The 25773-nt window shown below is 39.9% G+C and overlaps 5 protein-coding genes, 1 long non-coding RNA gene and 1 pseudogene across 6 annotated transcripts; 4 read left to right on the top strand and 3 right to left on the bottom strand.

Moving 5' to 3' along the window:
* Window positions 1-6681: 6681 nt before the first annotated feature.
* Window positions 6682-7821, bottom strand: LOC130696251 (5-hydroxytryptamine receptor 2B-like). Its single transcript, XM_057519343.1, has one exon. The coding sequence runs from the start codon at window positions 7819-7821 to the stop codon at window positions 6682-6684; it is 1140 nt and encodes a 379-aa protein (XP_057375326.1).
* Window positions 7822-11941: 4120 nt separating this feature from the next.
* On the top strand, window positions 11942-13254 carry LOC130693273 (N-alpha-acetyltransferase 60-like). The gene is made up of 6 exons (XM_059497487.1): window positions 11942-12068; window positions 12135-12258; window positions 12324-12488; window positions 12549-12775; window positions 12832-12936; window positions 13017-13254. Exons 1-6 carry the CDS (start codon window positions 12052-12054, stop codon window positions 13111-13113), a joined length of 735 nt encoding a protein of 244 aa, XP_059353470.1. The 5' UTR covers window positions 11942-12051; the 3' UTR covers window positions 13114-13254.
* Window positions 13255-13354: 100 nt separating this feature from the next.
* Window positions 13355-15802, bottom strand: LOC130692499 (pentatricopeptide repeat-containing protein 1, mitochondrial-like). The gene is made up of 9 exons (XM_057515618.2): window positions 15284-15802; window positions 15038-15209; window positions 14836-14984; window positions 14457-14761; window positions 14254-14377; window positions 14089-14193; window positions 13891-14021; window positions 13650-13824; window positions 13355-13592 (listed from the first exon to the last, which is right to left on the bottom strand). The coding sequence occupies exons 1-9, from the start codon at window positions 15767-15769 to the stop codon at window positions 13380-13382; spliced, it is 1860 nt and encodes a 619-aa protein (XP_057371601.1). The 5' UTR covers window positions 15770-15802; the 3' UTR covers window positions 13355-13379.
* Window positions 13408-14073, top strand: LOC130693366 (uncharacterized). The gene is made up of 2 exons (XR_009001675.1): window positions 13408-13510; window positions 13584-14073. It is a non-coding gene; the product is annotated as an uncharacterized LOC130693366 (long non-coding RNA).
* Window positions 15803-16092: 290 nt separating the features above from the next.
* LOC130692520 (BAG domain-containing protein Samui-like) lies at window positions 16093-20589 on the top strand. The gene is made up of 4 exons (XM_057515651.2): window positions 16093-17171; window positions 18663-18956; window positions 19185-19993; window positions 20066-20589. Exons 1-4 carry the CDS (start codon window positions 16881-16883, stop codon window positions 20460-20462), a joined length of 1791 nt encoding a protein of 596 aa, XP_057371634.1. The 5' UTR covers window positions 16093-16880; the 3' UTR covers window positions 20463-20589.
* A 1192-nt stretch (window positions 20590-21781) lies between these two features.
* Window positions 21782-22994, bottom strand: LOC130696244 (short-chain dehydrogenase/reductase family 42E member 1-like; annotated as a pseudogene).
* Window positions 22995-23956: 962 nt separating this feature from the next.
* LOC130692727 (short-chain dehydrogenase/reductase family 42E member 1-like) lies at window positions 23957-25588 on the top strand. The gene is made up of 3 exons (XM_057515811.2): window positions 23957-24369; window positions 24452-24517; window positions 24600-25588. Exons 1-3 carry the CDS (start codon window positions 24138-24140, stop codon window positions 25424-25426), a joined length of 1125 nt encoding a protein of 374 aa, XP_057371794.1. The 5' UTR covers window positions 23957-24137; the 3' UTR covers window positions 25427-25588.
* Window positions 25589-25773: the final 185 nt, after the last annotated feature.

Raw genomic sequence — 25773 nt, 5'->3', positions numbered from 1 at the left:
TGATTGTGCTCCCCCCTCTTTCTTTTTTTATTCTTCCCTCCTCGTTGAGCACTAGTCGTCCATCATGCGCGGATTCCCCTCCGCCGCTCTCCTTCTGGCAATAAGAGTTGGACTAGGAGAGAGAGCCTATTATCGATCCACAATATACTAGTTCCTCTTACCGCATCATGGATTTTCTCATGTCTGAGTGTCCATGACTTTCTTTCGTTCGTCATCGACGGACTATAACATACTTATCCATACGTAACGTCCTTCTTATGCGAGAGACATCCATTGGGGGGCGCATGATTGGTGTAGGACGACAATCAGATTGCTCACATCTAATCCGTTCATTCAAAAATAGTGAAACATGTCCCCCACCGAAAAATAGGAAATGTCCGCTATTGCCGTACATTATGTAAGTGTTCCAACAGCGGTACGTGTATCGAACGAGGTGGACAATGCGGATAAATGTCTAGGGGTCTTGGCCTGTATATACAGTCAAGCAACAACATGAAGGAAATGCGGAAGAAAAAGTCATTTAGTAGCTGTCATCCATTCGAATCGATATGAAGCCTGGTCGGATATGCGGCAAATTGAAGAAAAGGACATTTTTTTTTTAGTTAACTTTTTGCTCCGTCTTTTTATTGATGGTAGCTGTATTACTGATCCGGTCGACGGAAGATCTTGGACAGCAGCAGTTTTCGCTCGACAGCCTTTTATATCCTTTTTGTCATCGACCTTCCCTGCTACAGAAAGAGAGAAGTGCTGAGGGGAAAAAAAAAAAGGAATCCGGCCGTCATCAACTGGCGTGGGTGCTGGATCAATTAACGCTCGTCTTCCGCAATTCCCTTCCCTGTTAAGTTTTTGCCATGCCGGCCTAGGAATATCGGTGAAATGTCACACACCATAGGGATAGAAGAGCATCAGAGGACGCAGAATATGACTACCCCTTTCCACTGTATATAGTCAAATTGCTATATTATAGTTATAGTATTATGTGCCATATATAATAGCCGGCATAATAAATGAAAAATGAAAGACGGGCAGACAGACAAAGAAGGAAAGAGGGAGACAGCTCCACATTACAAATGACTCGACATGCACACAACATCGGGGGCCATATAGATCGAGTGTAGTAACACTAGGGTATGTATATAACAGAGAAGAGCTATTGAATCATGCGATTCCCAGATGCGGCTAGTATAGCCTTCATACTGCTGGAATAGCATAAAGCTCGCTATATATATACGCTATATATACGAGGCAGGCCCGCCAATGGTTGGGACAGGCGGTTGCAACAAACTTGCGGAAATATACGGAATCGAGTGAAGCGCTCAAGCCAGCAGCTGGCGTGAGCGGGTGAGCTCAGAATGCACTCCGCACGCAGCGCATTGATTTTTTCTAGTCGACATCGGGAGGGATATATCCAAGACCCCCTCCCCCATTTTTTTAAACTCACGACGAAGAAGGAAAAAAAAAATAGTATAACAATAACGCATAGAATACAAAATATAAAAAAGGAATAAATATTTCGGCCAGACTGCTGAGCGATATGTTCCACAAAGATTTCGACTGTCTGCTCAGCCGCTCTTCACTTCTCTTTTACACGCTATACAAATACATCCGTTACCGTATTTTTACAGTTGGCAAAGTTTGTCAACCTGCGATGATTGGATTTTCTCTTGCTTTGTTCAAACTTTTCCGCCCTTTTTTCTTTCTAACATGATAATTTTACAGTTGGGTATGATTGATACGCACCAATGGTTAATAAGAGCGCATTATGATCAATGCGGCTAGGTTATAGACAAGCAATGTTCCGTAATTGTTTTTTATTGAAGTAGGATTTTAAATTCGAATTTTTCTGCTTGATTATCGTCAATCATTTTCAAAAATGTATAGTCTTTGCCTGCATAAACCTCAATGCGGACACAATAAGACTCTTTGCTTTCTTGGATGTGTGGGTGTGCGGATGAAAGCACGTAACGAGGATTTGCGCGCGCATCGCTTGCCGCATCCATTATGTGCAGAAGCTAATCTACGTACGCCATTATTTATACAGCTTACATTAGTTATTATATACTTGTTAAATAGTTGATTCGCAGCGTTATTGAATTACTTAATGCATAACTATATGATTCAATTAGAGTGATGCAATCAAGTAATCCATTTCTTTTTTTTTTTTGGCCGTTAGCCAATCGGAACGTTATCCTTTAAGTTTCCATTTTTTTTTGTTATGTTATTCGCTTCAACGCCGTTCCCCAGTGCAATACGTTGCAGGAATAGGGTGGATCGGTAAACCCAGTGTATGCGGACGAAGAGGTAATGACGTGACTGTTTGGCCACCACACAGTGAACGAGGGCAATGGATACACTTCCGCGGGACTGTTAAACTGCGTTCAGGCATTCATAGATGGCGAAAGATCCCGCTTGTTTCCAAATTGCAGAATATTGTATAAAGGCATCATTTTCTTGTTCTCGTTCAGTATGTGTGTAAATAGTTCTAACTAATCTAATGTTCCACTCCAAGACGCTTGAAAGTCTTTCAATTTAAATCTGTTAGCGCATATAGAATTACTAATTGCACACTGAGTACAAAATAAATTGCTAGCTTTTTCTTTCGATTCTTTTGACGTGAAACTAGACCTTGTTATATGTTATTAACGTACGAACGGGTCACTGTGAACAGATGAATACGTAATCTGTTAAAGATAACGGAGCCACTCCCATTTCACGACTGAAAAAGGTTGTCATTGGGGAACCATGTCGTCCCCCAAACGAAGCAAAAGAATCAAAAGGTCCTTTCTTCAATATTGTTGATTTGACTCAGCAAGAATAACGTGGAGAACTCAACCACCTGAACCATCTCGGTGATTTTAGTTCAATAGGTTTCCACAGCAATTTTCAAATAGAGAATGCAAAAGGCTGTCCTTTCCTAGCGGAATCACCGTTGGTCTTATCTCTTGCTACTTCTTCGTTGTTAAAGACCTCTTACATTGAAGAGTTGTATTAAACCCAGCGCCGTGCATTAATCACGCTTGTTAAGATTAATCAGGATGACGAACGTATTGTCTGACTAAGACGGTGATGAATAGCGTCGCCGTTTAATATCCAATAGCTTGACGGCTTCGTTAACCATTAGAATCCATGCTGCAAAACATACCCTATCACCGTTGCATTGATTGGAAAATTACGCATGCCTTTCGCTGGCCTTTTCCTCCCATTGATTAATTGCTTGGGTTAACCAGTATAGCCTTTGTCGTAAATATTCGATATCACTTTTACGGAGAGACCAGAAGATAAAGCCAACAATTGAAAGATTGTCTGGAATTATTCGCGTGATAAAATTCATGTTTATTGACACCATTTGAAAGATTCTAATGATTCCGTTGGCCAGACAACCCTTTTTACATTATAAAAGTCTCATAAAAAGGCGGCATTGTGAAATCTTAAAAATATTAAATAAAGAATCACCACAATTGGAAGGATCAGACTGACAATATTTACAGACAGATTACAAGCCTATCCGTACACAACACAGCTTAACGAGATATTACGAAACATTTTTCACGAACGGCAGACGAAAATTCCCGATTTCTTATCATGTACATGATAGGATTATAGACGAGATGTCCGAGTAAAAGTTCACGGGCGTAAAACATAATGACACTAATCAATGGATGACACTGAACTTCACCGCTAATCACTCGACAACCCCACTCGATGAAAGCCATCAGCAATGTCGGGAACGTGAAAATCAACAAGGAGAAGACACCCATCAACAGACTCCAAGTCGCTTCGACCTCCATTTGGCGGTTCCCACCGAGATGATGACGGCGAAGAGTCACTGGACCACTGGTACACAAACTCGCTGGATTATTGGCTAAAGGACTGTTGATGTTGACAATGGCTTCAGGTTGAAAACGTAATTGGCTGTCGCTTTGAGTGCTGCTGCTTGGCAAAACAAACACTTCGGCCGCCGTATCACGCCGTTGCATTTTTGGTCCCGATTGGACGAAAGTAACGGTAGTTTCTCTACTGCCACCTCGCTGTGGATTGCTGGCAAAACACTGACGCGTTTTGTGATAGACGACAGTTTGTGCCACGATGCATAAAATGAAGAGGAGGAAATTACAGACTGCAATGATTTTAGCGTGAGTTGGATAAAAATCACATTCGGGAAGAGATAATTGTGCGATAAATGGGGATTTGAGGAGTAAAACAATTAAAATGAAACTGATCAATTGGCCTACGTAAACCCAACGAACTGTGACATGCTGTCGATGCCAGAGTGGATAAACAATGGCAGCATATCGGTCAACCAATGCTAGAAGCAAATTGAACAGTAGGCAAGTGTAGGCCACACCAGTGATAGAAACAAAGATGAAACAGATGAAATTACTTTGCATGTGATGCGCCAAGAATTCAATGAAAATGGTGAGCAGCGTGAACAGGTTGCAGAAAGTCACGCCGAGCCACAAAACATTGCGTGGCTTGTTGTGTAATCTTTTGAACGCCATGATGACGATTGCTATGAATAGATTGAGCGGGACACCTGTTGATACTAATAGAATGTGACAACTGGATCGAAACGTATCCATTTCAATTGGGAATGGACTGTGAGCGGTAACGAGAATGCGGTTATTGTTAAACGTTTTGAGGGTGTCGATGACATTCAAATCAACGACACTATTCGTGTCACGATCGTCTGCTAAGAATATCTCGTTAGAGCTATTCATTATTGAAAGCTGCTAGTCTTCGGCCGAACCCGAGACAGACTCTTCAATTTTTCACCTAGTCACAGGTGCAGTTGGGAATTGCCATAAGACTGAAATCTCGGAACGATCACCAAAAGGTTTTTGGTGGAAAAAGCGACGCGGAGCGGTTGCGCAGTTGAAATGATCTAAGAAAATAAATTGTTTTCATAGTTTTTAAGAAAATCCACAATAGACTTATAATTTTTTAAAAATCACACAAACGAAAATGACGAGGATTTGCTGTTTCATGTTGAACTGTTGCATTTAGGAAAGGCCATGTAAAAAAATTTTTGGCAAAAGTTTGGACATCAAAGAGAAAATGAGTTTAATTAAGAGACTTTCCAAGAGTACAAGAAGCAATTCCCTTTTTGTGAAATAATTTGTCAAAGGGATGTGAAACCGACCATCCCTAACGTCTCTGATGATCCACAAGAGTCCCAACTGAAAACTGGATGTAAATATGAGATATTTTGCTCCACTTCAGTCATCCCTGTGATTTCCCGAAGACAGAATCAGTCAGCTATTATCAAAGGTAGAGGACAAAGTCAACAACCCCACTCTGGAACCGCTAGCCAAATATAGACAAGGAAAAGCTGATCGTTATTCAAAACTTGGTTGCTCTGGTCAAAACCAGATCCATTTCTAGTGGCCAATTATAACACAAGATTAGCGTTTTCGGCACAAGTGTTTTCCATCTGGAATAACTGGACAATGAACGAAACCTATTAATGAAAAAAAAACTGCTTTAGAGCTGAAGGAAGCACCCAATGAAGCTCCGTAAAGCGACAAAAATTCATTGGAAGCAGGGACTTTTTCACCCTACAAATCCACCCTACAAATCCAGATGACGAGAAACTTAATAGCAGCAAATGTAGACAAGATGGAATAAAAGAAGGAAAAAGAAATCTGATGTTCTCAAAGACGCGTAAGAAGTTATGGCATTGGCAGCGGAGATGAAACCATCAGGCATAAGATGCCAGCGGTAGTCCATCCGATTGAAGGTGCCATTGAGACTATATGAAGTCGCATTTGGCACTCGATAATCGACTCGGTTTTGCCTTCGGCTTCTAGGAAATGGAGGAACAAGTCGACGAAAACAAAAGCTGTGACAAATAAAACAACCATTCGGGCAAAAAAGGGATTTAATGTTCAATCGGCTTGGGAGGTAAAAAAGAAACACCTAGAAATCGCTGTAAGTCCATCGTATAAGTTCGTAGAAAGAAATATTGGGATTACACAATAACACATTCGTCTGATGTTCACTAACCAGATGTTACTGGAAGATGAAACAAATCCCCCATCGTGAAAGTACCCAGGTGACTGCCTTTCACCATCAATTCGTGTAACTTGCAAAAATGCGAGTTAGACTTCGACGTTGGGTTTCACTTGTCAGCTGTAGATACGCGAATTAACTTGATTCATTAAAAAGCAATTCATTCTCGATTTTTATTTTATCCTTTGATAATTTTCTATAGAACATAGTAAAAATCGATGTGATGACGACAAAGGTTAATTTCTTCAAATGTGATGGTAGCACACAAGGAAAACATGCGTAACTTTGCCAGCCGACAAACAATTTCAAGAAATAACTTTCATGATGTTCCTGGTTTTTCTTCAATATAAATCGGTTTGTGTTTTTATCGTCGCCTTGTGTGCTGAATTAAGTGAACCTCATGTTACTGATTTATCTACATTGTTAAGGAGATGAGTGTCATACAGTATTAGTGCTATTCGTCTATTCAGCCGAATCGCCCGTCAAAGTAAAGCAAAAATAGAAAGGTACTTGTAGTCATGGCTAGATGATACAAACGTCCTCAGAATCAGGGTAAGCACGGAATCATAGGTAAAGCCTCTTTTTTAGCAAAAGCAGTGATTTCTTCAGGGAAGTATATCATATGCTTGGATTGGACAAAATAAGTACGTGTCTTCATGAACATATGTAATTCTAATGATTTTTCGAGAAACTGTCGATTTTCGATTTCAAAATCAGCCACAATTCACCGTTTCTGAAAAGCCATAAGAGTGGATTGTAAACTGCCCAAACGGAGCTGACCTCTCTGAAATACGGAGCCAGCCAGATTATACTAGCACATTCCGGACGTCCGGTCAATCGGCAAAGAAAAACACTCAAAAAGAAAAATAAAGGAGGACTCGCCATTACAAATAATGATGTCACACCGGCAATCAAAGTTCGAGTAGCTTCCATTTCCATTTGACTGAGGGCTCTTATATTCACGTGGATAATCATACTGGTGTTAGAGTGATGCAAATCAGTAGTAGCGATGGCTCTCGCTTGACTTTCTGCTGTCACTGGATTTGCTTCCACTTGAATTCCGCCAATTTCTGGGTCAATCAATGCAATGTCTCTCGTGACGATCTGCTGATCGACAGGTTCATTAAACATTTCGTTACGCTCTGCTTGCGTGACGCCCTTGCTTTTACTTCCTGCCTTAGCTTTTACTGTTCGTGATTCTTGGAGAAGTATCTTCGTTTGCCTGTAGACGATGACGTGAGTAACGATACACAAGGTGAAGAGTACGAATACGGTGGCCCCAATCACTTTGCTGTGGACGAACCATATTTCACAGGCAATTGGAACAAGCCCAACGATGAAAATGAACTTCATGATGAATGCCAGTACGATTATGCTAATAAGAAGAAAAACAATTGCACGACGGACAGTTACCTTCTCTTTATGCTTCAGTGGATGCTTGATGGCAACGTACCTGTCGGCGAGGGCTAGAAAGATGGTCCATAAAAGAATAGCATTCGGCAAACCAATAACAGCCACGTAAGATCGACACACATTTTCTAACGGTAAAAACCAATAAATCAGTTCAATGAGAGAGGGGAAGTAGAGCAACAAGTTGGAGACAATCATGGCCAACAAGAAAATATTGCGTGGTTTGCTGTGAAGTCGACGTAAACGAATGATAATGAGGACGATGAAGGTGTTGAATGGTATTCCGATGAAAGCGCTGACGATTTTAATGATTATCAAAAACATGTCCAAGGAAATAGGCTTTTGTACCTCTCCATTTGGTGTTAAAATAATATCTAGCTGATGGCTGCTACTGCCGTTCATTTTTTTATGTGAGCCGCAAAAATGGATCTAGTAAATGCATATGGAGTTATTAATTAAGGCACACACATATACACAAAAATAAATAATACACACCCATAAACTTTACAGGTTCTCTAGACTTCGAGTCGATGTTCCTTTGTTCGGTGGTAGAAGTAATAACTTGATTTTGGATGTTATTCTAAATACATAATTCCGCAACCTGCAGCGCTGGCGGAAGAAGTGTTTCGTAGATGTGTGTTATTGGAGACTGATAGATGATATGTGCAATCTCTTACAGCCGTTGAATTTTGCATTGTGGGAGTTTGCGCATGAGACGAAACAGGGCTTCATGAATGAACACCACAGATATTGAAAAATAAATAGACTACATCTAGCAGGATTAAACCCTAAATAAAACATTTGGCTATGTTTAACATCATCACGGACAAGCAAAGGAGGAGCTAATGTAGACCTATTGCGACGTCAAATGACGGGGGTTTGTTTTTATCAAATAATTTGTGCAATAGAATGGCATTGATCCCTAATTATTTTCACCTTCGTGCATGAGATCATAATGGCATATACGCTTTCGCAAGGAACACAAACGTTTGGCTTCCTTTGCTGTACGATCGATGAAAGTCCAATGTTGTTTTAGTAATAAACTATATGAAGTGGACCAACGAAGGATTCTGACATCTAAAATCATGTTCGCTTTCAGATATACTTCAAAGGCGACATGACTAATGACAACGTAGCATCGGAAACGAGAGACAATTCGATCAAAGGCAAAATTGACAACATGAAGGGTCTAAAGAAAAATGGCAATAAGCTAGACGAAAAAGAGAGTGCTTTGGCTGGTGGAAAATAGCAAACGGACAAGGATAATAGCAAACTTAATAAGAGGAAAGGGAAACGAAATATGAGCGGAAAGAGAGAGAGAAAGAGAAAAGTATAGAGGATAGGCAAGAAAGTCTAGACAACAGAGATGTCTAGTACGAATTTTTTTTTCGTTTTCCCTTTGATTTTTTAACAAAGTAAAAAAGAAAAGAGAAAATATTTGCGACGGTTTCTCTAACATGTTGGCTGCTGGGCAGGTAAACTTACGTTCACCTTTGGTCTTTTGTTTAGCATGAAGTATATTAACTTACAGTAAAATGCTTTCCACTCAAGCAGCCCTGTTTTGCCCAAATTGTTAGCACTTTTTATTTGAAGAAAATACTAATGCACAATCGTTTAGGCAACCTTTTGTTTTGCAAACCTTCATTAGAACCCATCAGGAAATTCTAATCTCTGTCGTGTTTCTTTTACTGCTCTGGAATAATGTTCAGAACACATCAATTTCAAATCTCCTTTCACAATCTCTAAACTCATTTATTAACGTTCGAACATCAGAAATTTTGTATCCATATTGTAAGCTTTATATGCCATTAAACGCGTAGGGATTAAAACGGACCAAAAAGTTTGTCCCATTTCTAAAATAAAGTACTTACTAACGATACATTGATCACCCAAGACTCTCTCAAGTTCTAATAGCACGATGCAGAAATACTAATCTCTCTTGGTATATTACAGGTCACGTACGCACTACATAAAGACTGTACTTAGTAAACTTTGCTTATAGACCCATCTATATTTACCGACTAAAGCCTGCATGGCAGTTTATGCATTGGCCCAAAATCCTGTAACCCAATAGAAACAATTCGCTACAACGTATAGGCAAATTGACTGGCTGCTCGTGGATCGCCACGATTTCGCGGCAGTGCGTCTTCATAAGCTAGCGAAATAGGGAGCACGTAAGGAAACCAATTAAGCCTAACCACAGTCCCCTAAAGTGCTATGTTTATGCTACAATACAACATGAACGTTAAGCGTCATAAACATTAAAGTTTTTCAGCCAATATCAATGCGTCTTGGCAGACGGATTAAAGGCGTTACATACATTTGCTTGCTACTTTTCTTATTTGCTGTATTGAAAGGCATTGAACAACCAAGTTTGACTCGGATGTTGCAATTGTTATACCGTATTTGTAGCATTTTGCTACCGTCAAACTCAGTTTTCAATCTATGTCTGAAAAGGGTAGAAAATCACAATTCTTCGTGAACTTTATAAATAAAGGTTCTGGAGTAGGCCTACAGGCTATGTCGCTCTCGGTTTAAGCTATACCAAAATTTAGAGCCATTGGCATCTTTCTTGGATTATTGCCTCAACGCTTTGTATAGTGTTATCCAGAGCGATTGCAATTTTCACTGCATAGATAGGCGTCGGTGGCAGCTGGCAAAATAGTTTCTAGCATAGTTGTTCAACCGTATATTCAAGCGACGCAAACGCTCAATCAAATTGGTTTTCATTGGTTTTCATTTCAATATCACAGACCTCACGGAAAGCATTTTTTCACGTGAATACTATTAACAGAGATTGTTGAATGCCCAGAAGAAGTCTGAAAGAGATAAATAGGGATAAATAGCACGGTTGTATATATCAGACCTTGTCAGCCAGCCCTTTAGTCTCATATCCCATCTATTATGATATTAATGTCGTTTTATTAGCAAATACTAGAGGTGTAACGATACTGCTGAGCTTGAGTTCCCACGCACGATCCCGACGCAATTGATGAGCCCATTAGCTGATTTCTATTATAGTTTAAAAAGTAACAAAATTATTGATCTATCCGCTTACGATAATTCGGATTTAAAAAGCTTTGGAGTCAAAAGAATTCCAATGTAAGCCTACCAATTCAGTTACGTATACCCCTCTTTGCACAGACAATGACTTTTTCAATAACGACACCAAATATGTTATTGTATGATTAATCATTTTTCACAGCTATACCACTACAACCAATGTTTACCTTAGGCAACACGGTAATATACGCTTTGTTGTGTTCATAGAATCTTTTGGCCATTAAAACAACGGTCTCCAAAGCTCAGAATTTTTCAATCAACTTAGAGTATTAATATAAGGCGGGTTTTTAATTAACGCCAAGGCCTTGTCAATCCGTTTCTGGGATATGAACGGCCTGGGCTATTTCGATCGTTAGACCATCTATTGCTAACGGACTACTGCGTTGTTCCAAGGGAAAAATCAATTTGCAAGAAGAGTCGCAGTTTCTATGGAAATAAGCCATCCTTGTTCTCAGTTACAGTTCTGGTTGTGTGTTTTCTCTCAGCAGGTTTTTGGATACCCACAGTATACCTTAAACAAACTGTCTGCACGCTTGCTTTTCGATGGTAAAAAGGTTCATCATACTCGGTGCTCTTAATACTAATTCGGGACATCTCGTTGAGTTTCTAGTATCATGCGTGTTTAAAAGCACACAATTATACCTCATTAGAAAGTTTCTTGTACTCATTTTTCATGGTTTTCAAACTTCTATAGCCTCTTATTTTTGTTTTTTACATAGCCTTTTGCAGTTTAAGTGGTTGGTTTTCTGTAGTTGGGAACGGATTACTTTGCAGAACTCAATTTACTGTTTTGAAAAAAAGGTCGTTTCTGTCGGGGATCAAATCAGTTTAAGGAATTCCTGTCTATAAGGTTCGCATTATTATGTTAGAAACAGGAAGCGAATGGAGCAAATTAAATTGTGATGCAACGATGTTACCTTCAGAATTTGGTTCGGAATTCACGGTCGTTACTGGTATCTCTCTCTGACGAAGATATTCGTGATAAGACGTGTGTGAGATGAGTACAGGCAGCTCGTTGGACCACCCAACTATATTGTGGAATGGAATTTTCTAGGATGTCTAGACTCGTCTGATGGATAATGCTTGATTAGTTGAGGATGAAAAATGAATTGGCTGGGAAGGGTACGGGTGAATCACGTCAGTGTCATCTACTCCATGATCTGTTAGAATGGAATGACACCATGAGAAAACATTCTTGTTTAGTAAAAATTTTATGAAGTTGGAGAATTTGTCTGATTGTATGACTTTAAAAAATCTCAATGTTAATAGTTATACGGTCATGACTTGATTATCCTTCCATCTTTCGTAAAGCAAGGAGCATTTGAAATGTAACATCAGAGCAGCTCGTTCTTTACGGACATACAGTACATGGTTTTATCGATTTCACCGTTTAATACAGCCGCACCGGGACGTTTGAATATCTGACGCAATATTTATCCATTGGCAACGCTGTGGTTATCACACGATTCCTTTACTTCTCAGTTTTCATGTGTTGAGTCCATTACGCTGCTTCAGGGGCGGGATAAAGTGAAATGTCAATTCGCTGTTGGTCAATGAACCGGATTTATTATGACCTCCTTTAATTGGTATCTGTAATTTTGGTTTGACATACTCAAACGTGTGTTTACAAGGTGGTGCATTCAATTTTTCAGGTACTCGAACTCAAAGGATAGTAACCGAGACAACCATGACACGACGTCTCCGTATTTTAGCCCCTTGTTTACGAGCGCTGCAGATTTGCAGTTAAGATTTCTCTGTCCCTCTGATCTTGACCAGGTACACTTTCCCTTGCTGTTACCCACACATTCCAAATTGTAAATTTTGCATTTGGTAATTACCAGGTTAAGGATTTGTGTAAAGAATGGTTTCCAATTCAGTACCCAGAGGCTTGGTACAGGGACATAACTTCCGATCCAAGGTTTTATTCATTAGCAGCGGTGTACCAATCAAAACTAGTGGGGCTACTTATAGCTGAAGTCAAACAATCTGATGCCATTAACAAAGAGGTCTGCCCTTTGTGTTTTAACTAATTTTTATCCTTATTTTTGTATGTAAACATTGCACAGGATAAAGGAATTCTGGATGGTAGAATGTATTCAAACTGCACTGTGGGCTACATTCTAAGCCTTGGTGTGTGCTCAAGCTTCAGGAGACAGGGTGTTGCATCTTTATTACTTGACAGTTTTCTTACCCATGTGACTCAAAGTGAAAATCAAATTTGTAAAGCCATATACCTGCATGTACTGACCATGAATAGTGCTGCCATAAGATTTTACGAAAAACATTATTTCAGGTATTCTATCATGGTCTTGAATTATTTGGCCATTATAGCATCTACCGTTTACTTAGGTTACACTCATTTTTACCATACTACTATTCAGTAGATGGGAAGTGTAAGGACGGATTTACGTACGTGCTCTATATCAACGGGGGTCACCCACCTTGGGGTTTACTATATCCTTTTTTAAAACAAAATAATTTAAGATATTTAAATTTATTCATTCAAATACTTATTTTCCATAACTTCTTTGCACTGATTATCTTTATCATTGGTGCAACGCTTTGTACGAGAACATCTACCCGACGTACTGGTACGCCAAATTGAAGCACTGGTTACAGAGAAGTCTATGAACCTGATAAGTGGAAGACCGGGCAACGCTTCTACTGGAGACCAAAGTCAGATTTTTCGCATATCCTGGATATCCGGACCAGGAATTATTTCTCGTCCAGGTTGTGATTCGAATACTAGCCATGGGCTAAGTTCTGATGGCGAGCGTATCAAGAAAAATTGAGTGCCATATTGTATGAATCGTCTTTAAAAAAAATCGATATTGCAAAAAAAAAAAAAATAAATAAATAAATACAGAGCCTCTTTCATTTATGAAATTATTTACTTTTTATTTTGTACAGTTTTTTTTACTAGGGAGTGGACAAGGCGGATCGGGTGATCGGTCTTCTTTCGACAAGTCGTACCGGTACTGTTGCCAGGGATGCGGTTCTAGAGCTAATTCAAGCTTTTGCATGTGAGGTTTGTATTCAAGACAGAAAATTTTAAAAGATTCCCTAAATCCTCGTTCTCCGTATACTTTTGGAACTTTCAGACCTCGATCCTAATGTTAAAAGTAAAAACATTAAGACAAGCAATAGGGAAAGGAAGGAATACTTACATGCTTGGCTATGGCTTCCCTAGTTTCTCTTTTGAACTTATCCAAGAGTTTCACAGCTTTCTCATCTAAAGCTAGATTCATCTTGACGGCTCGCTTCAGGAGATCTACAATGTAAAAGCAATTTCTGCGAACAATCGCATTCTTCAAAAGGCAACCAAAAATTTCTATGTTCATTCTGCGTGCAATCAAGAAAAAACGAATTAGACGAAAACACACGGTATAGTTTAACTGCACAAAAAACCTGAATCCTGCGTTTTCCATATCGCTCAGCAGAGAATCGGCTTCTGGAAGAGTACGACAACCCAAGGCGAGAACCCCGAACGTCATAATATCCGGAAAAAGTTGGTAATCTTGAAAGTAACTTAATATTTCCTGATATCAGATACGTAATTTAACTTTATAGAAAATAAGAAACTAAATTTCTGCGTCCGTTTTATACCTGAGCTCCGTAGTAATCTTGCCTAAATTGGCGCTTTTTAATGAAAATGTTTAAAAAGCTTATATCTGGCGTAACTCCGCATGCTTTCATTTGTTCCATTAGCACCTGAAAAAGAATGCTTCTGTAAATTAAAATATTTTACCAAATGAACAAAGAGACGCATACTTTTTCCTCTTTTTCGTTTGATACTATCGTCTCCAGAAGAAGGGAAAAAGTCTTGATATCCGGTCGAACGTGATCCTTGTTCATTTCTTCCAAAAATCCTTCAATACCACCCAAAAGGGCTAACCTAAAGACAAAAATTCAGCGATGAATTTAAGGAATCCAAAATTATTTAACTGATCACAGCTAAATGAAGGTTTTGGTACCGGTTCTCCGTTTTTTCTAGGCCAATCAAAGCCATGATATTGCTAGACTTGATTTTTTCAGCAAGCAAGTTCGGACGTACCGTCAGTTGATCTGTAACTAATGTTAACTCCGACGTTGTAAGTATTGACTGGTTCAGCATACTACTGGCTTGCAAGTCTGATTTCTCTTCTAAACGCAAAACGGACTCAATCAGATTTTGTTGGCCATTCACTTCCTTAGCATCACAATCGCGGACGGTACGAAGCATTAGATTGTAAGAAAAAATTGACGGAGTAACTCTCATGTTTCTTAACTTCCTCCAGACCTTGAGACAACAGGGAAAGTAGAGCATTAGGCAGATTTATAGAAAATTTATTTATTATTATTATTATCTTTTACCAGAACAGCCCGGGTGAATCCTTCTTCAGGCAATGAGATACATGCTTGAAGCAAGAAATTAAAGCTCTCTGTCGTGACAACAAGGTTATTGGAGACCATTTCATCCACAATTTGCAAAGCTGAGTTTATTTCTCCACAGTGACCAAACGCTAGAAAGGTAAACAATTGATTTAGTGTTACACAGTTTATCAAAGATGAATACCTTTCATCATTGCATGGTACTGGGCTCTATTCAGAAGAACATTTCTATCGTTCAACTGTTGCCTCAATACTTTTGCCCTTTGTAAACCATCAACCTTCCATGGTGAGTTTGCACATGAATTAAAAAGAGCAGTATAATGGCAATCTTTAGGGTCCAATCCCTTCTTCTTCATCTAGTATGGACGAATACAACCCATTAGGTTTGGATGGCTTGATCAAAGATAAATTTTTTCACAAGAGTATTTACCTGGTTGAAAAGACTAAAGGCTTTTTTGCTGTATCCTGCTCTACCACATGCTCCAATTAACAAAGAAAAGATTCCTATTGATGGCTGGATTCTATCTTCCTTCATGGTTACTTCCAAACAAAACAATGCATCCTTTAACTTTCGGTTTTCAATTAGTTGGCTAATCTCCTTTTCAAAATCTTCAACACTCTTTCTGTCTGCAGGTTGAAAACTTAGATGTTTCTCTTCTTTAACATCTCCTTCATCCACTTGCAACTCTTGATTATTTATTGAATCTAATGACTGCGATCCGCGACTCCCATGCAAAGTAAGGGTTCCAAAGACATCAGGATCATTTTGTCTGAACGACAATTTTCTATCAAATTCTATTTTGTTCGAGGAGATATGTGAGGTGGCATTCGCAGCAAAATATCGCACACACGTATGATTTTTCTGACGAATTAATATTCGTGATACACCAAACAAAAACGGCCAACGCATTGCCATTGTGGTTGCAGACCTACGGTCGTGTTTATATTTTTCCTTGACTATTTTATAGTACGCTACGTTGCCCAATGATTCAGAAAGAGCAAAGAATGATACCTGACGAGTAGTGACAAATCTGACAACTGAGCTGACAAGCGGAAATGTCCCCCCCCCTCCCCCCCACCGTATGGAACACATTTATGCAGTGCGTTTCAAGACGTTGTGTCAATGAGTTAAGGTGTTTACCTTCATGTCAGCTTATCTCTCATAAATAAAAAAATTGGTACAAATGTCGTTTTGCACAATCACCATCAAGCAGCTGTGGCGGTTTTTACGACAAAAGGCATTCTTCCAGCAAGAAAAAAGGCTGATTCACCGGTAGTTAGAACCGTAAGTGTATGACTAATCAGCACGCCGGTAGGACGATGAAAGCATCGGGCTAAAGACAGACACTGTCGTCATCATATATCTGCAGGGCTGAAGAACTGTATTTGGCTGAACGTGGACAAGAAAATATGAATGTCAGAGAACAACACGAGATAATAAACTACTGTTGGAAGGCAACCAAGAAAAACCGACCCCATTGATCGATACCCTCAGTTGCTCGAGTCAATCGAGCCTGAGGAAAGGGAGGGCCTAAGAAGTTGATGTCATCGCCTAGGCTGACGTCATTCCAGCGCAAACACTAACCGTTCGGCTACCCACGGCCTTAAGTGGGCAAAGACTTCAACTTATGTGCAAAAAGAGCAATTCATCTGCACACTTTTCACACGAAATTTAAAGATTCCCAAGTTATAAGCGATGTTTGCATCTCATGCAGTGTTCTCATTCATCTTCTAAAACCATGTATTTTCGACAGGCCGAGGGAAAACGGGCAAAAAAGTTTCGCAACAAAATTCGTGTATGAACAACCGAGAATCGTCGAGAGTAGAACTTAGCGATGTGGCAACATCGCGAAGGCGGGGGAAATGGAAGATGGTAGAACAGTCTGGTAAAAATGTGGGCTGTCCAGTTCTGGTGCTGAAGTCGGCCCAAGGAGGCGGCGCGTAGAAACAGTAATCATCCGTAAAGTATTGAACATATATAACAGACTTCCATTGAACACTGAGCTAGTATCTACCCAGAAAACGAAATGTTTCATCGCGATCCCAGTGCTGAAGAAGATTTAACTTCAGAACAAACATTCGCTTGGCCGCCTTCCGGATTCCGCGATCGTCGCTCCCACTTTGGCCGACCAACCGATCCAACGGCAACAGCCTCCGCTTCAGCTTCGTCAACGTCGTCACCATTTGGACAATATCACAACACTGCCCAGCGGAAATCTAGTGACCAAGTAATCCAATCGTTACGAGACGAACTCGACAAACATCGACAAATGTTTTTCGATCGTTTGGCACCACAGTGGGAATCAGCCGCTCAGCGGGTAAGTTATTGTTTTGTTTATTTTTGGTTACTTAATATGACAATCTAGAAAAAGGTACATCATCTTTCTTCGTTTTATTACGTTTTGGAAGGAAGCTAACGTGTACTCTAATATTGGCTGCTAACATCTAGAAATAGTGTTGAGACCATATAAGGTGGCAACTCGTCAATTGAAATTGCCTAGCCCGTTACGGCAAACATTCCCACAAAGAAAATGGAGAATAAGAGAAAATCCATCTTCCTTTCTTTTCCTTGATTTGTTTTTCGTGTTTCATTTTGATGTGCCCAAGAGAAAGTGTTCAGTCGGGGTTCTGATTTCTCCGACTTTTATCTCCCGCGGGTTTTTTTTTCTTTCTTTTTTTTTTTTTTGTATTCGACGTTCTTTTTTTCTCCCCCATTTGACCTCCTTTTAGTCTCAACATTTGGTCCTACGTAATAAGGGCTTTTTGGAACACAGCCCGCCTATGCATGTATGTCTACCGCCCTTGCCGTCCCAGATATTCGCAATAAGTAACGCAAAAAAAAAGAAGATAGCATTTTGGCACTTTTCCCTTGATACATCGATGCGAACTATTTGTTATTGAGGTGTAGCTCCCGTTGGCTTCCCATTGGCCGATCGATCGAATGATAAAGAACAAGAGACAAGCATTCGTATAAGAAATGGTCTGAAAGATATCTTTTCGGCATCCAGGGTCCGCCGCGTGACTTTAACGATGCTCCTCGTCCGGTAGCGATATACTCCTTCCATGGCCAAAATTATACCGTAAAGGCACCAATTGCCTGTTCTGGAATTTCGCTATATACTGCGCTTTTGCAACTTCCTTTTTTTTTGGAGGAGAGGGATGCATCATTTTTTTTTTGTATTTTTGCTTTCTCATCCAGGCTGTTGAGTACACACCATTCGAAAAGGGGACAGATGTAGAAGAGAGATAAAAATAGAGACATGAAAGCTTTGAATCAGTTCCAGTTGAAAACTCCAAAACTTCCTTCTTTTTTCCACATTTTCTTTCCGTTTTCTTTAACTTTATGTATGGTAGTTGTCGTACGAACGATATACCACATGAAACTTTGTTTGAAGTTATCACCTTCAGCAATTCCCTGCGTTGTGTACGCATCTTCTGCGGCACTGGACGTAATCTAAAGAATAACAATAACAAGAACCGTGCTGGTTTCAGTCAGAAGCAGATGCAAGCTCTTTAAAAAAAAGTGCCTTTTTGCGGGTGGAGTAGGTGGCCACTCTAAAATTAAACGTCCGTCACTGGGTCGATCCTTCCGCTGATACGGTTAGAAAAAGAGCTCAGGCAATGTTTGGGGCAAAGCCATTTTGGCACGGCAATCTAGCAGATCAATAAGGCCAAACCAAGGGTCCTTGATGGGATCAAAACTTGATTTGCTCCATTTCACTTATTGATAGAAAGTTTTCCTTCTCTTTGAATGTTATTTTGCAATTAGTTGTGTGGAATAGCCAATTATAATTTGTTATTGTTGTTAGACGGGATTCCCATTTACGGAAACGGCCCGACGGGCGTTCTCTGGCGCCGATAGGCCGCTGCCCCAACACCACCACCCACATCATTCTAACTACGCTTTCCACCAAGATGATATTCCGGCATGGATGACTGAGGATGACGCGGATCTAGCATCTTCTTTTGGACGTGCCAGCGCCGGAAGTCGACAGCGTTGGCCCTCTGGTGGCAGTGGTCGTAGCGCCGGAAGCAATTCGAGCGCCGGCAGTGGCGGCCCAACATCTGAAAATACAAGGCCAACAACAGCACAATCTGATTTGGTATTCAAATTTTTCTTGTTTTCAATGGAAATTCCTCTATCGATCTTGATATAATTCCAATATATTTTTTTTTGTTCTTAAAGCTATTGATTAATGCAACTATTCAACGATTGTTTAGTTTGGTTGTTAGATCGATGCTCGCTGACCTTTTACGTCTTTTTTTTATTATATTCTCTCATGATTCACGATTCTTGTCATTAATCGCGTGGCTATTACGTTGCTTGGCAGGGTTCAGCCCAACACAGTAAAATGGGCAGGAGTGATTCGCCCAGCACAAGAACCCGTATTCCCAAACCGGCGGCCAGAAGCGCTACGGGTGACTTTCCCGCTGGCAGTCCAGCAGCCTCGCCCAAAAGTGGATTTTGTAGGGCCAGTTCTGCTCCTCCAGTAGCACCACATGCCGACAGCGAGAATAATGCTTCCATGGGCAGTCCAAGGCGCATGTTCGCTACGACCGTCCCGCAAGCTGCCAACAATGCTGCCAACAATCAACGGGAAAATATTCAAATGACTGATTCGCCAGGTCTTGGTCGACGTACGATACATCATCATCACAACTCAAGCAGCGGAAGCGGTAACAATATCCGTCACATTCCGATCATGGTAGAAGGGCGAGACGAGCCGCTTCTGCCATCCGTGGCGGAGGAGGGTGGCCAATTTTCAGATGCGGAAAAGAGAAGCAAAACAGCCATCCCTATGCCGTTCTATCCGTCTGTTGAAAAGACTGTTCCAGTTACGCAGATACCGATTTCTACGAGTAATCCGATGGCTGAAAAACCGAGCAAGACGGAAAAGCTGATTAAAGTCGAACAGAAGGAGGAGGTACGGGATGGTTCCGTGCCTATCCCGCTACCGTACGATCGACTATCGGATGATTCTGGAAAATCAGCAGGATCTACGGCTTCGGCTGGCATCCAAACTGCTACAGATTTGGAGCTAATTGACCGAATCCAACGCGAAACAGAGAGCCTTCTGCCACGTATCGAAGAATTCAGAGGCGATCGTCACGACCGGGGTTTTCTTTTCTTGGATGAAATGTATTCTAGATCACTTTTCGATTCTGTTTTATTCATCATTAAATTTAATGAAAACACTCTCTTTATTTACAGGCTGACAAGATTATTACTCAAGTTAGATAATGTACAGGTGGAGGGTCGAGATGATGTCAGGGCTGCACGCAGACAAGCGATCGCTTCCATCACTCGTTGCATCAATTTGTTGGAATCGAAACTTCTCAATGGCATAGAAAGATCGAACGAAGGAGAAGTTGGAGAAACCACAGTTGGAGAAGCCACAGTGGAAAACGTTCCACCTCAGCCAGACGAGCCGATGGAAGAAACTTGTTCTGATGCCAAAGTTGAAGAGCAGCAGACTGATATTACAATGGCCGATGCTAATCCAGTGCCACCATCACCGACGAGACACGTAACGCAATTGATGATCAATATCACCCAACCGACATGCGCCCCTGTTGAGAAAACCAACGATGCAGACCCAGTGCAATGAATATTCAATAGGTCTGCATATGAAGATATAATATAACGTGTTGGATGTTTCACGAAATGGATGGAATACTAAGGAAAAAAAAAAAAAGAAAGAAAAAAAAAAAAAAAATAAACGCTATTATACAAACGCGTATCCTAAACCAATCTAAGAACTATCCGGCCAATGAACGTGTATAATTGTGATATATCAGTCGACTGAACTTCCTCTACCACTTAACGTCGATGATGCGTTACCGAATGGCCAAAAGCAAATGGAGCGTGTTTACTTATTTTTTGCTACTTGCTATCAGAATTTCGCACAAAAAATGGAATGTTTATAATTTTACAAGGATCACTCAACGAGCAGACAAAAGAGGTAATATAGAATCGCTTTATACAACTTCGAACACTCTCCCCAAATTACAATCCGATCCCGAATGTCAATATGCAGCGAACGCCCTCCATTCTTCTTTTTTTTTGAACTTGATATTTAAAATATGCAACTCGTTTTATCTTTTAAGATGATAAGCACTAATTTCCTACCAGTTTGAAGCTAATAATAGGACGTGCATTTCTACATAAGTGCTTTATTTATCAGATGTTCCGTTTTCTTTGATGTCCTGTTTAGTTGAACGTAAATCGAATAGTTGGCATGATGCACAAAGCGTGTTCCGTTTGGCTACTATAATTAAGAATTCGTTTTTGTACAGGCTTTGCAAAATGTCCCCTTTGCTACAGAAAGAAACGATTTGACCGTTGATTGGATTATTTCCAAGACTACTGTCCGCCGGGGTTTCCAGCTGTAGTCTACGGCTCTAATTGGGTCCCATAAATTGTTCGTTTAAATTAAGAAGCTCGGAACAGTTTGCATAGCTTTTTTGAAATTCGTTTTAGATTCTGTTCTCTGTATAATTGCGCTTCAAAAACGTTAAAGAATAATTATATTTCTAAATTTGTTTTTTCTCATTTAAACCCGAATTACATAGGGCAATTACTCGACCAGTCAAAGACGTCCTTTTATTAACTGAATCTGGCTTTACACACTGGATGAAACCAAGTATATCAGACGACTTACAATTGTTAAATGCGCAAATAATTTGTTTCTAATTCAACCCACTTTTAAAAACTGTTAACAGAGTCATAAAGCGTTCTTTAATGAGTGTTAATTAAGCATTGATTACCATTTATACTATTGTTCTAGCATACTAGTTAGACATGTTCTCTGTTTTTTTAGATCTTTTCCGATGTAGTATATTTTGCATCGAATTAAATATAAAAGCATAATTTTGCCCAGTTAAAAACATAAACGTTGCTGCGCTTCGTCTTCCGCTAAACGGTAGATTACGTCAGACAAATAATTGGTTTTACTGGTTCGTAACCTAAATATTTTCTGGCTTTGTCAATGGAAAAGTAGTGAGTGATGGCCATTTTTTAAACTTCAGAATAATTGCAAAGTGGAACAAAGTCTAATGAGAAAACAGACAGTAAACTTTGTACCCAGATAACTGAAAGAATAACGAACTGCATGAGCCACAATGGAAGTAGTGGGTAAAGGCTGGCCGTAATGATGATATAACGGTTTGGTGTACTGAGAAAAAGGCATTGGTTGTTCTTCGGAAAGAAAGAAAGCTTGTCCTCCTATTTCAGAACTCGTGGGATCAAGATCAGCCAGTTTTAACGCAGCCTTGACATGTCCCTGGACAGCGTTATCCCTCCCGATCCAATCAATAAAAGAACCGTGTTTGTCGGCGAAGGTAAATACAAGAAGCCCGTTACGTACAGCCCAAGCAAGGCGCGGCAAAATTCGGGTGTCTCCTGGTCCGATAACACCTGGCAGTTTTAAGGCGCACGTTCGTAGTTCACCCCTTCCATTGCTGGTAAGAACCAGTTGTTCGGCAATGGCTTTCGTGCGAGAAGAGTGATCAACGTGGCGATGTAAAGGAAAGTAAGGTAAATTTTCGTCCCCGTTTAGTATGACATCTCCACCAAAGGTATTGTTGGAGCTACTCGTGTACACCAGAACTCTGACGTGGTTATGTGCGCACGCCTCGATAACGTTTCGTGTTCCATGCACATAGATGTCTTCCATTACGCCAATGTAACGAGGCATTTGCTGTTGGCCGGACATTCCATAACCAAATGATTAATGAATTTGAAGTTTAATTTGGAATCGAGTAAATAAACGAATGCCTTTAGATCTAGGACTCGATAAAGATTTACCAGTATGGATGACACAAGTAATGTTTTGGTAATTTTCATCAGTACGTTAATGTCTCGTACATCTCCTAAGATCGATACAGCAAATCGACGATAATTGTCTGTAGTGATGAAAAAATTTATGGAAACAATTACCTTGGACAAAATTCATCTTTCCAAACGAACACGTCATTTCTTCCATTTCTCCACTGTTGTCATCAGAAGAAAATCGGACATTGGAATCCCATTTTTGTGTGGGGTAGTTGATATCGAAGAGTAGCACCTCATGTTTTAGTTGAAGAAAACCTATGGCTATGCGAAAACCAATGGGACCTGCACCACCAGTGGCAAGAAAACGGTAAGATTCTTTACTCATGGCGTAATAAAACGGTAAGAACTTCAACAGAGATGGTCTTAATAGTTACGTCATTGGCTTTACAATACGACAAAAATGTCAACTGGAACGTACATGTAGCGGTTGCTCTAACCTGAGATGGTGAACAAGTTAGATCAAGCCATATAGGATAGTTCATAAGGTAGAACATTGAAATGAATAGTTATATTGACCTACACAACCTAATAGACTACGTGTTAGGTCTCTGGCTTTTTTTAGCCTAGGGAAATCGATTTAAAAACTAGCCCATCATTTTCACCAATAGGAACAGGTTTTTGAGAAATACTGGCTAAACCAGTACATTATGTCTGCTAGCCCTATGACAACAGTAAAAAATTTTAAAAGAAACCCTAGGTAAACAAATTTTCAACACAAAACGGGAAATATCCCTTCCTTGTGAATTCTTTAATATGCAGTTAATTTCCCAGCTTTCCCGAATACTTTTTTTTAGGTTTGTGGGACACCATACTGGCTTGTGGCGTCCTCTGGATTGGGTTCTCTCGGGGTGAGGAGGAAAGGGGTGAGACATGCATTTTAATTAATTTAATTAAATTGCAATAATAATTGCAAATAAATATTTAATTAATTTTTAATTTTTATTTCCGTCCATCTTAAGGAATGGTGTGCCATTGAGCCCTAACAACAACAGTGAAAACTAGTGTTAAAACTACTGCTGGTGAACTTTCAAAAGTCACTAAGAACTTTAACTAGCAAACTCTGTTTCTAGTTGAAGGGCATTGGGTATGCGTACCCGTATTTAGATTTCTATCAATATCTCAAATCTTTGTAGTTTAATTCGCCCAATTTTCTTTATTTACATTTTTTTTCAAAAATATTCCAAGTTACAGTTTTTATAATATTACAAGCTCAACACAACAGAATGTATGTTACTGGTTGCAAATGCAAACACATCTCATTTTTCAATTCTTAGCTTGCCTGCATGCTGCATTTCCCTGTTTAAAGACGTTGATATCAATTTGACAACAACGTTATTATCAGATAGCAAAGCAGACGACCAATATGAAAACCAAATTAATCAAAAGGAAAACGAAAAGTGACAGTACAACAGAACGTGAATTCTTCGGTTATCGTTTGAAACGTTAAGCAATGAATAGCCATCTTTCTTACAAGTTTCTCATAACCGGTGGCGGTGGTTATATCGGTTTCCACATAGGTCTGCAACTTCTTGAGCTTCAACATGAAGTCACACTCTTTGACACCAATTATCCTTCCAAAAAGTGGGATCCAAATATGAGTTATTTTCATTCTGCAAATGGAAGTGATGGCTGTAATAGAGAACACATATCTTGTTCATATGGGACTATGACATTTATTAAAGGTGAATGATGGCTTTTCTCCCAGAACTGATACCTAACCCTCTAGGACTATATTGATATTTTTTTTTCTCAATTTTAATTTAGGAGATGTAAGGGACATCACCCTACTAATGCAGCTTACACAACACATGACTTGTGTCATCCATACTGGTATATAGCCATCATTCCATCTTTTATTTATTTAACATTAAAATCAATCCAATAATCAAACTATTTGTGGATTGTACTGTAGCTTCCTATGGTATGTCTGGACGTGAGCAAATGCCACCCTATTTTGACAAAGTGGAAGAAGTTAATGTCCAGGGCACACGGAACGTCATCGAGGCATGCGCACACAATCATGTCAGAGGTCTGGTTTACACAAGTACCTACAACGTCGTCTTTGGCGGAGATGCCATAATCAACGGAGACGAAAGTCTACCTTACTTTCCCTTACATCGTCATGTTGATCACTATTCTCGTACGAAATCGATTGCCGAACAACTGGTTCTGGTTAGCAACGGACGCCATGATCTACAGACGTGCGCGTTAAGATTAGCTGGTGTTATAGGACCAGGCGAATCAAGACACTTACCGCGTGTGCTGGATGCCATCCGTAAGGGCCTAGTTCGGTTTAATTACTATGATTCACACGGTGGCAAGGTCGATTTTATTGGAATAGAAAATGTAGTTCAAGGGCATGTGAAAGCTGCATTGAAATTGTCTGATCCAGATCGAGATATTCCTGGAATAGGGGGTGAAGCATTTTTTCTTTCCGATGGTTGTCCCGTAAATAATCTTGAATATTTCAAGCCATTAATGGAATACTATGGCCAACCATTTCCCACTGCTAAATTACCCATGTGGTTTATGTATATACTTGTGTTTTTAGTTCATTTTGTTTATAGCGCCGTTTACCGGTTTTTCGACTTTACTCCATTTCTTACGCCTACGGAACTTTACAAAACAGGTGTTACCCATTACTTTTCTGTAGACAAAGCTAGGAAGAGGCTGAACTATCATCCGGTGAAACCTAACGATTTGTCTGAAATTATAAATAGTTTGCCTAAAACTTCGTGAGTTTCCCTGTTTCCCTGGTAAATCGACGTTAACAGTACAATTTCTCTAAGATTTTTTATTGAGAATTTCTTTGTCGCCTATTACACTGCTGTGAACATGAAATCTGAAAGGATAGGGTTCATCATGTTTTGTTGTAATGCTACAAATTATTGGGACCTCTTTTTTAATGGAAGAAAAATATATGTGGGATGTAAGTTATTCGTTGGCTAACGATTCCACCGCTCAAATTGTTTTGCTTTGACGGGACATAGAGAAAGAGTTTCATATTCTAAATGTAAGGTGAAGCCGACACAGTATTAAAAAATGTTTTGTCTTCCACAATGCTTTACCACCTTGTTCGTCTGTAA

This window comes from Daphnia carinata, chromosome 1 (assembly GCF_022539665.2).
Source record: "Daphnia carinata strain CSIRO-1 chromosome 1, CSIRO_AGI_Dcar_HiC_V3, whole genome shotgun sequence".
In the NCBI taxonomy this organism is placed as follows: domain Eukaryota; kingdom Metazoa; phylum Arthropoda; class Branchiopoda; order Diplostraca; family Daphniidae; genus Daphnia; species Daphnia carinata.
Note: the sequence above shows the minus strand (reverse complement) of the source record. Positions and strands in the feature narration are given on the sequence as shown.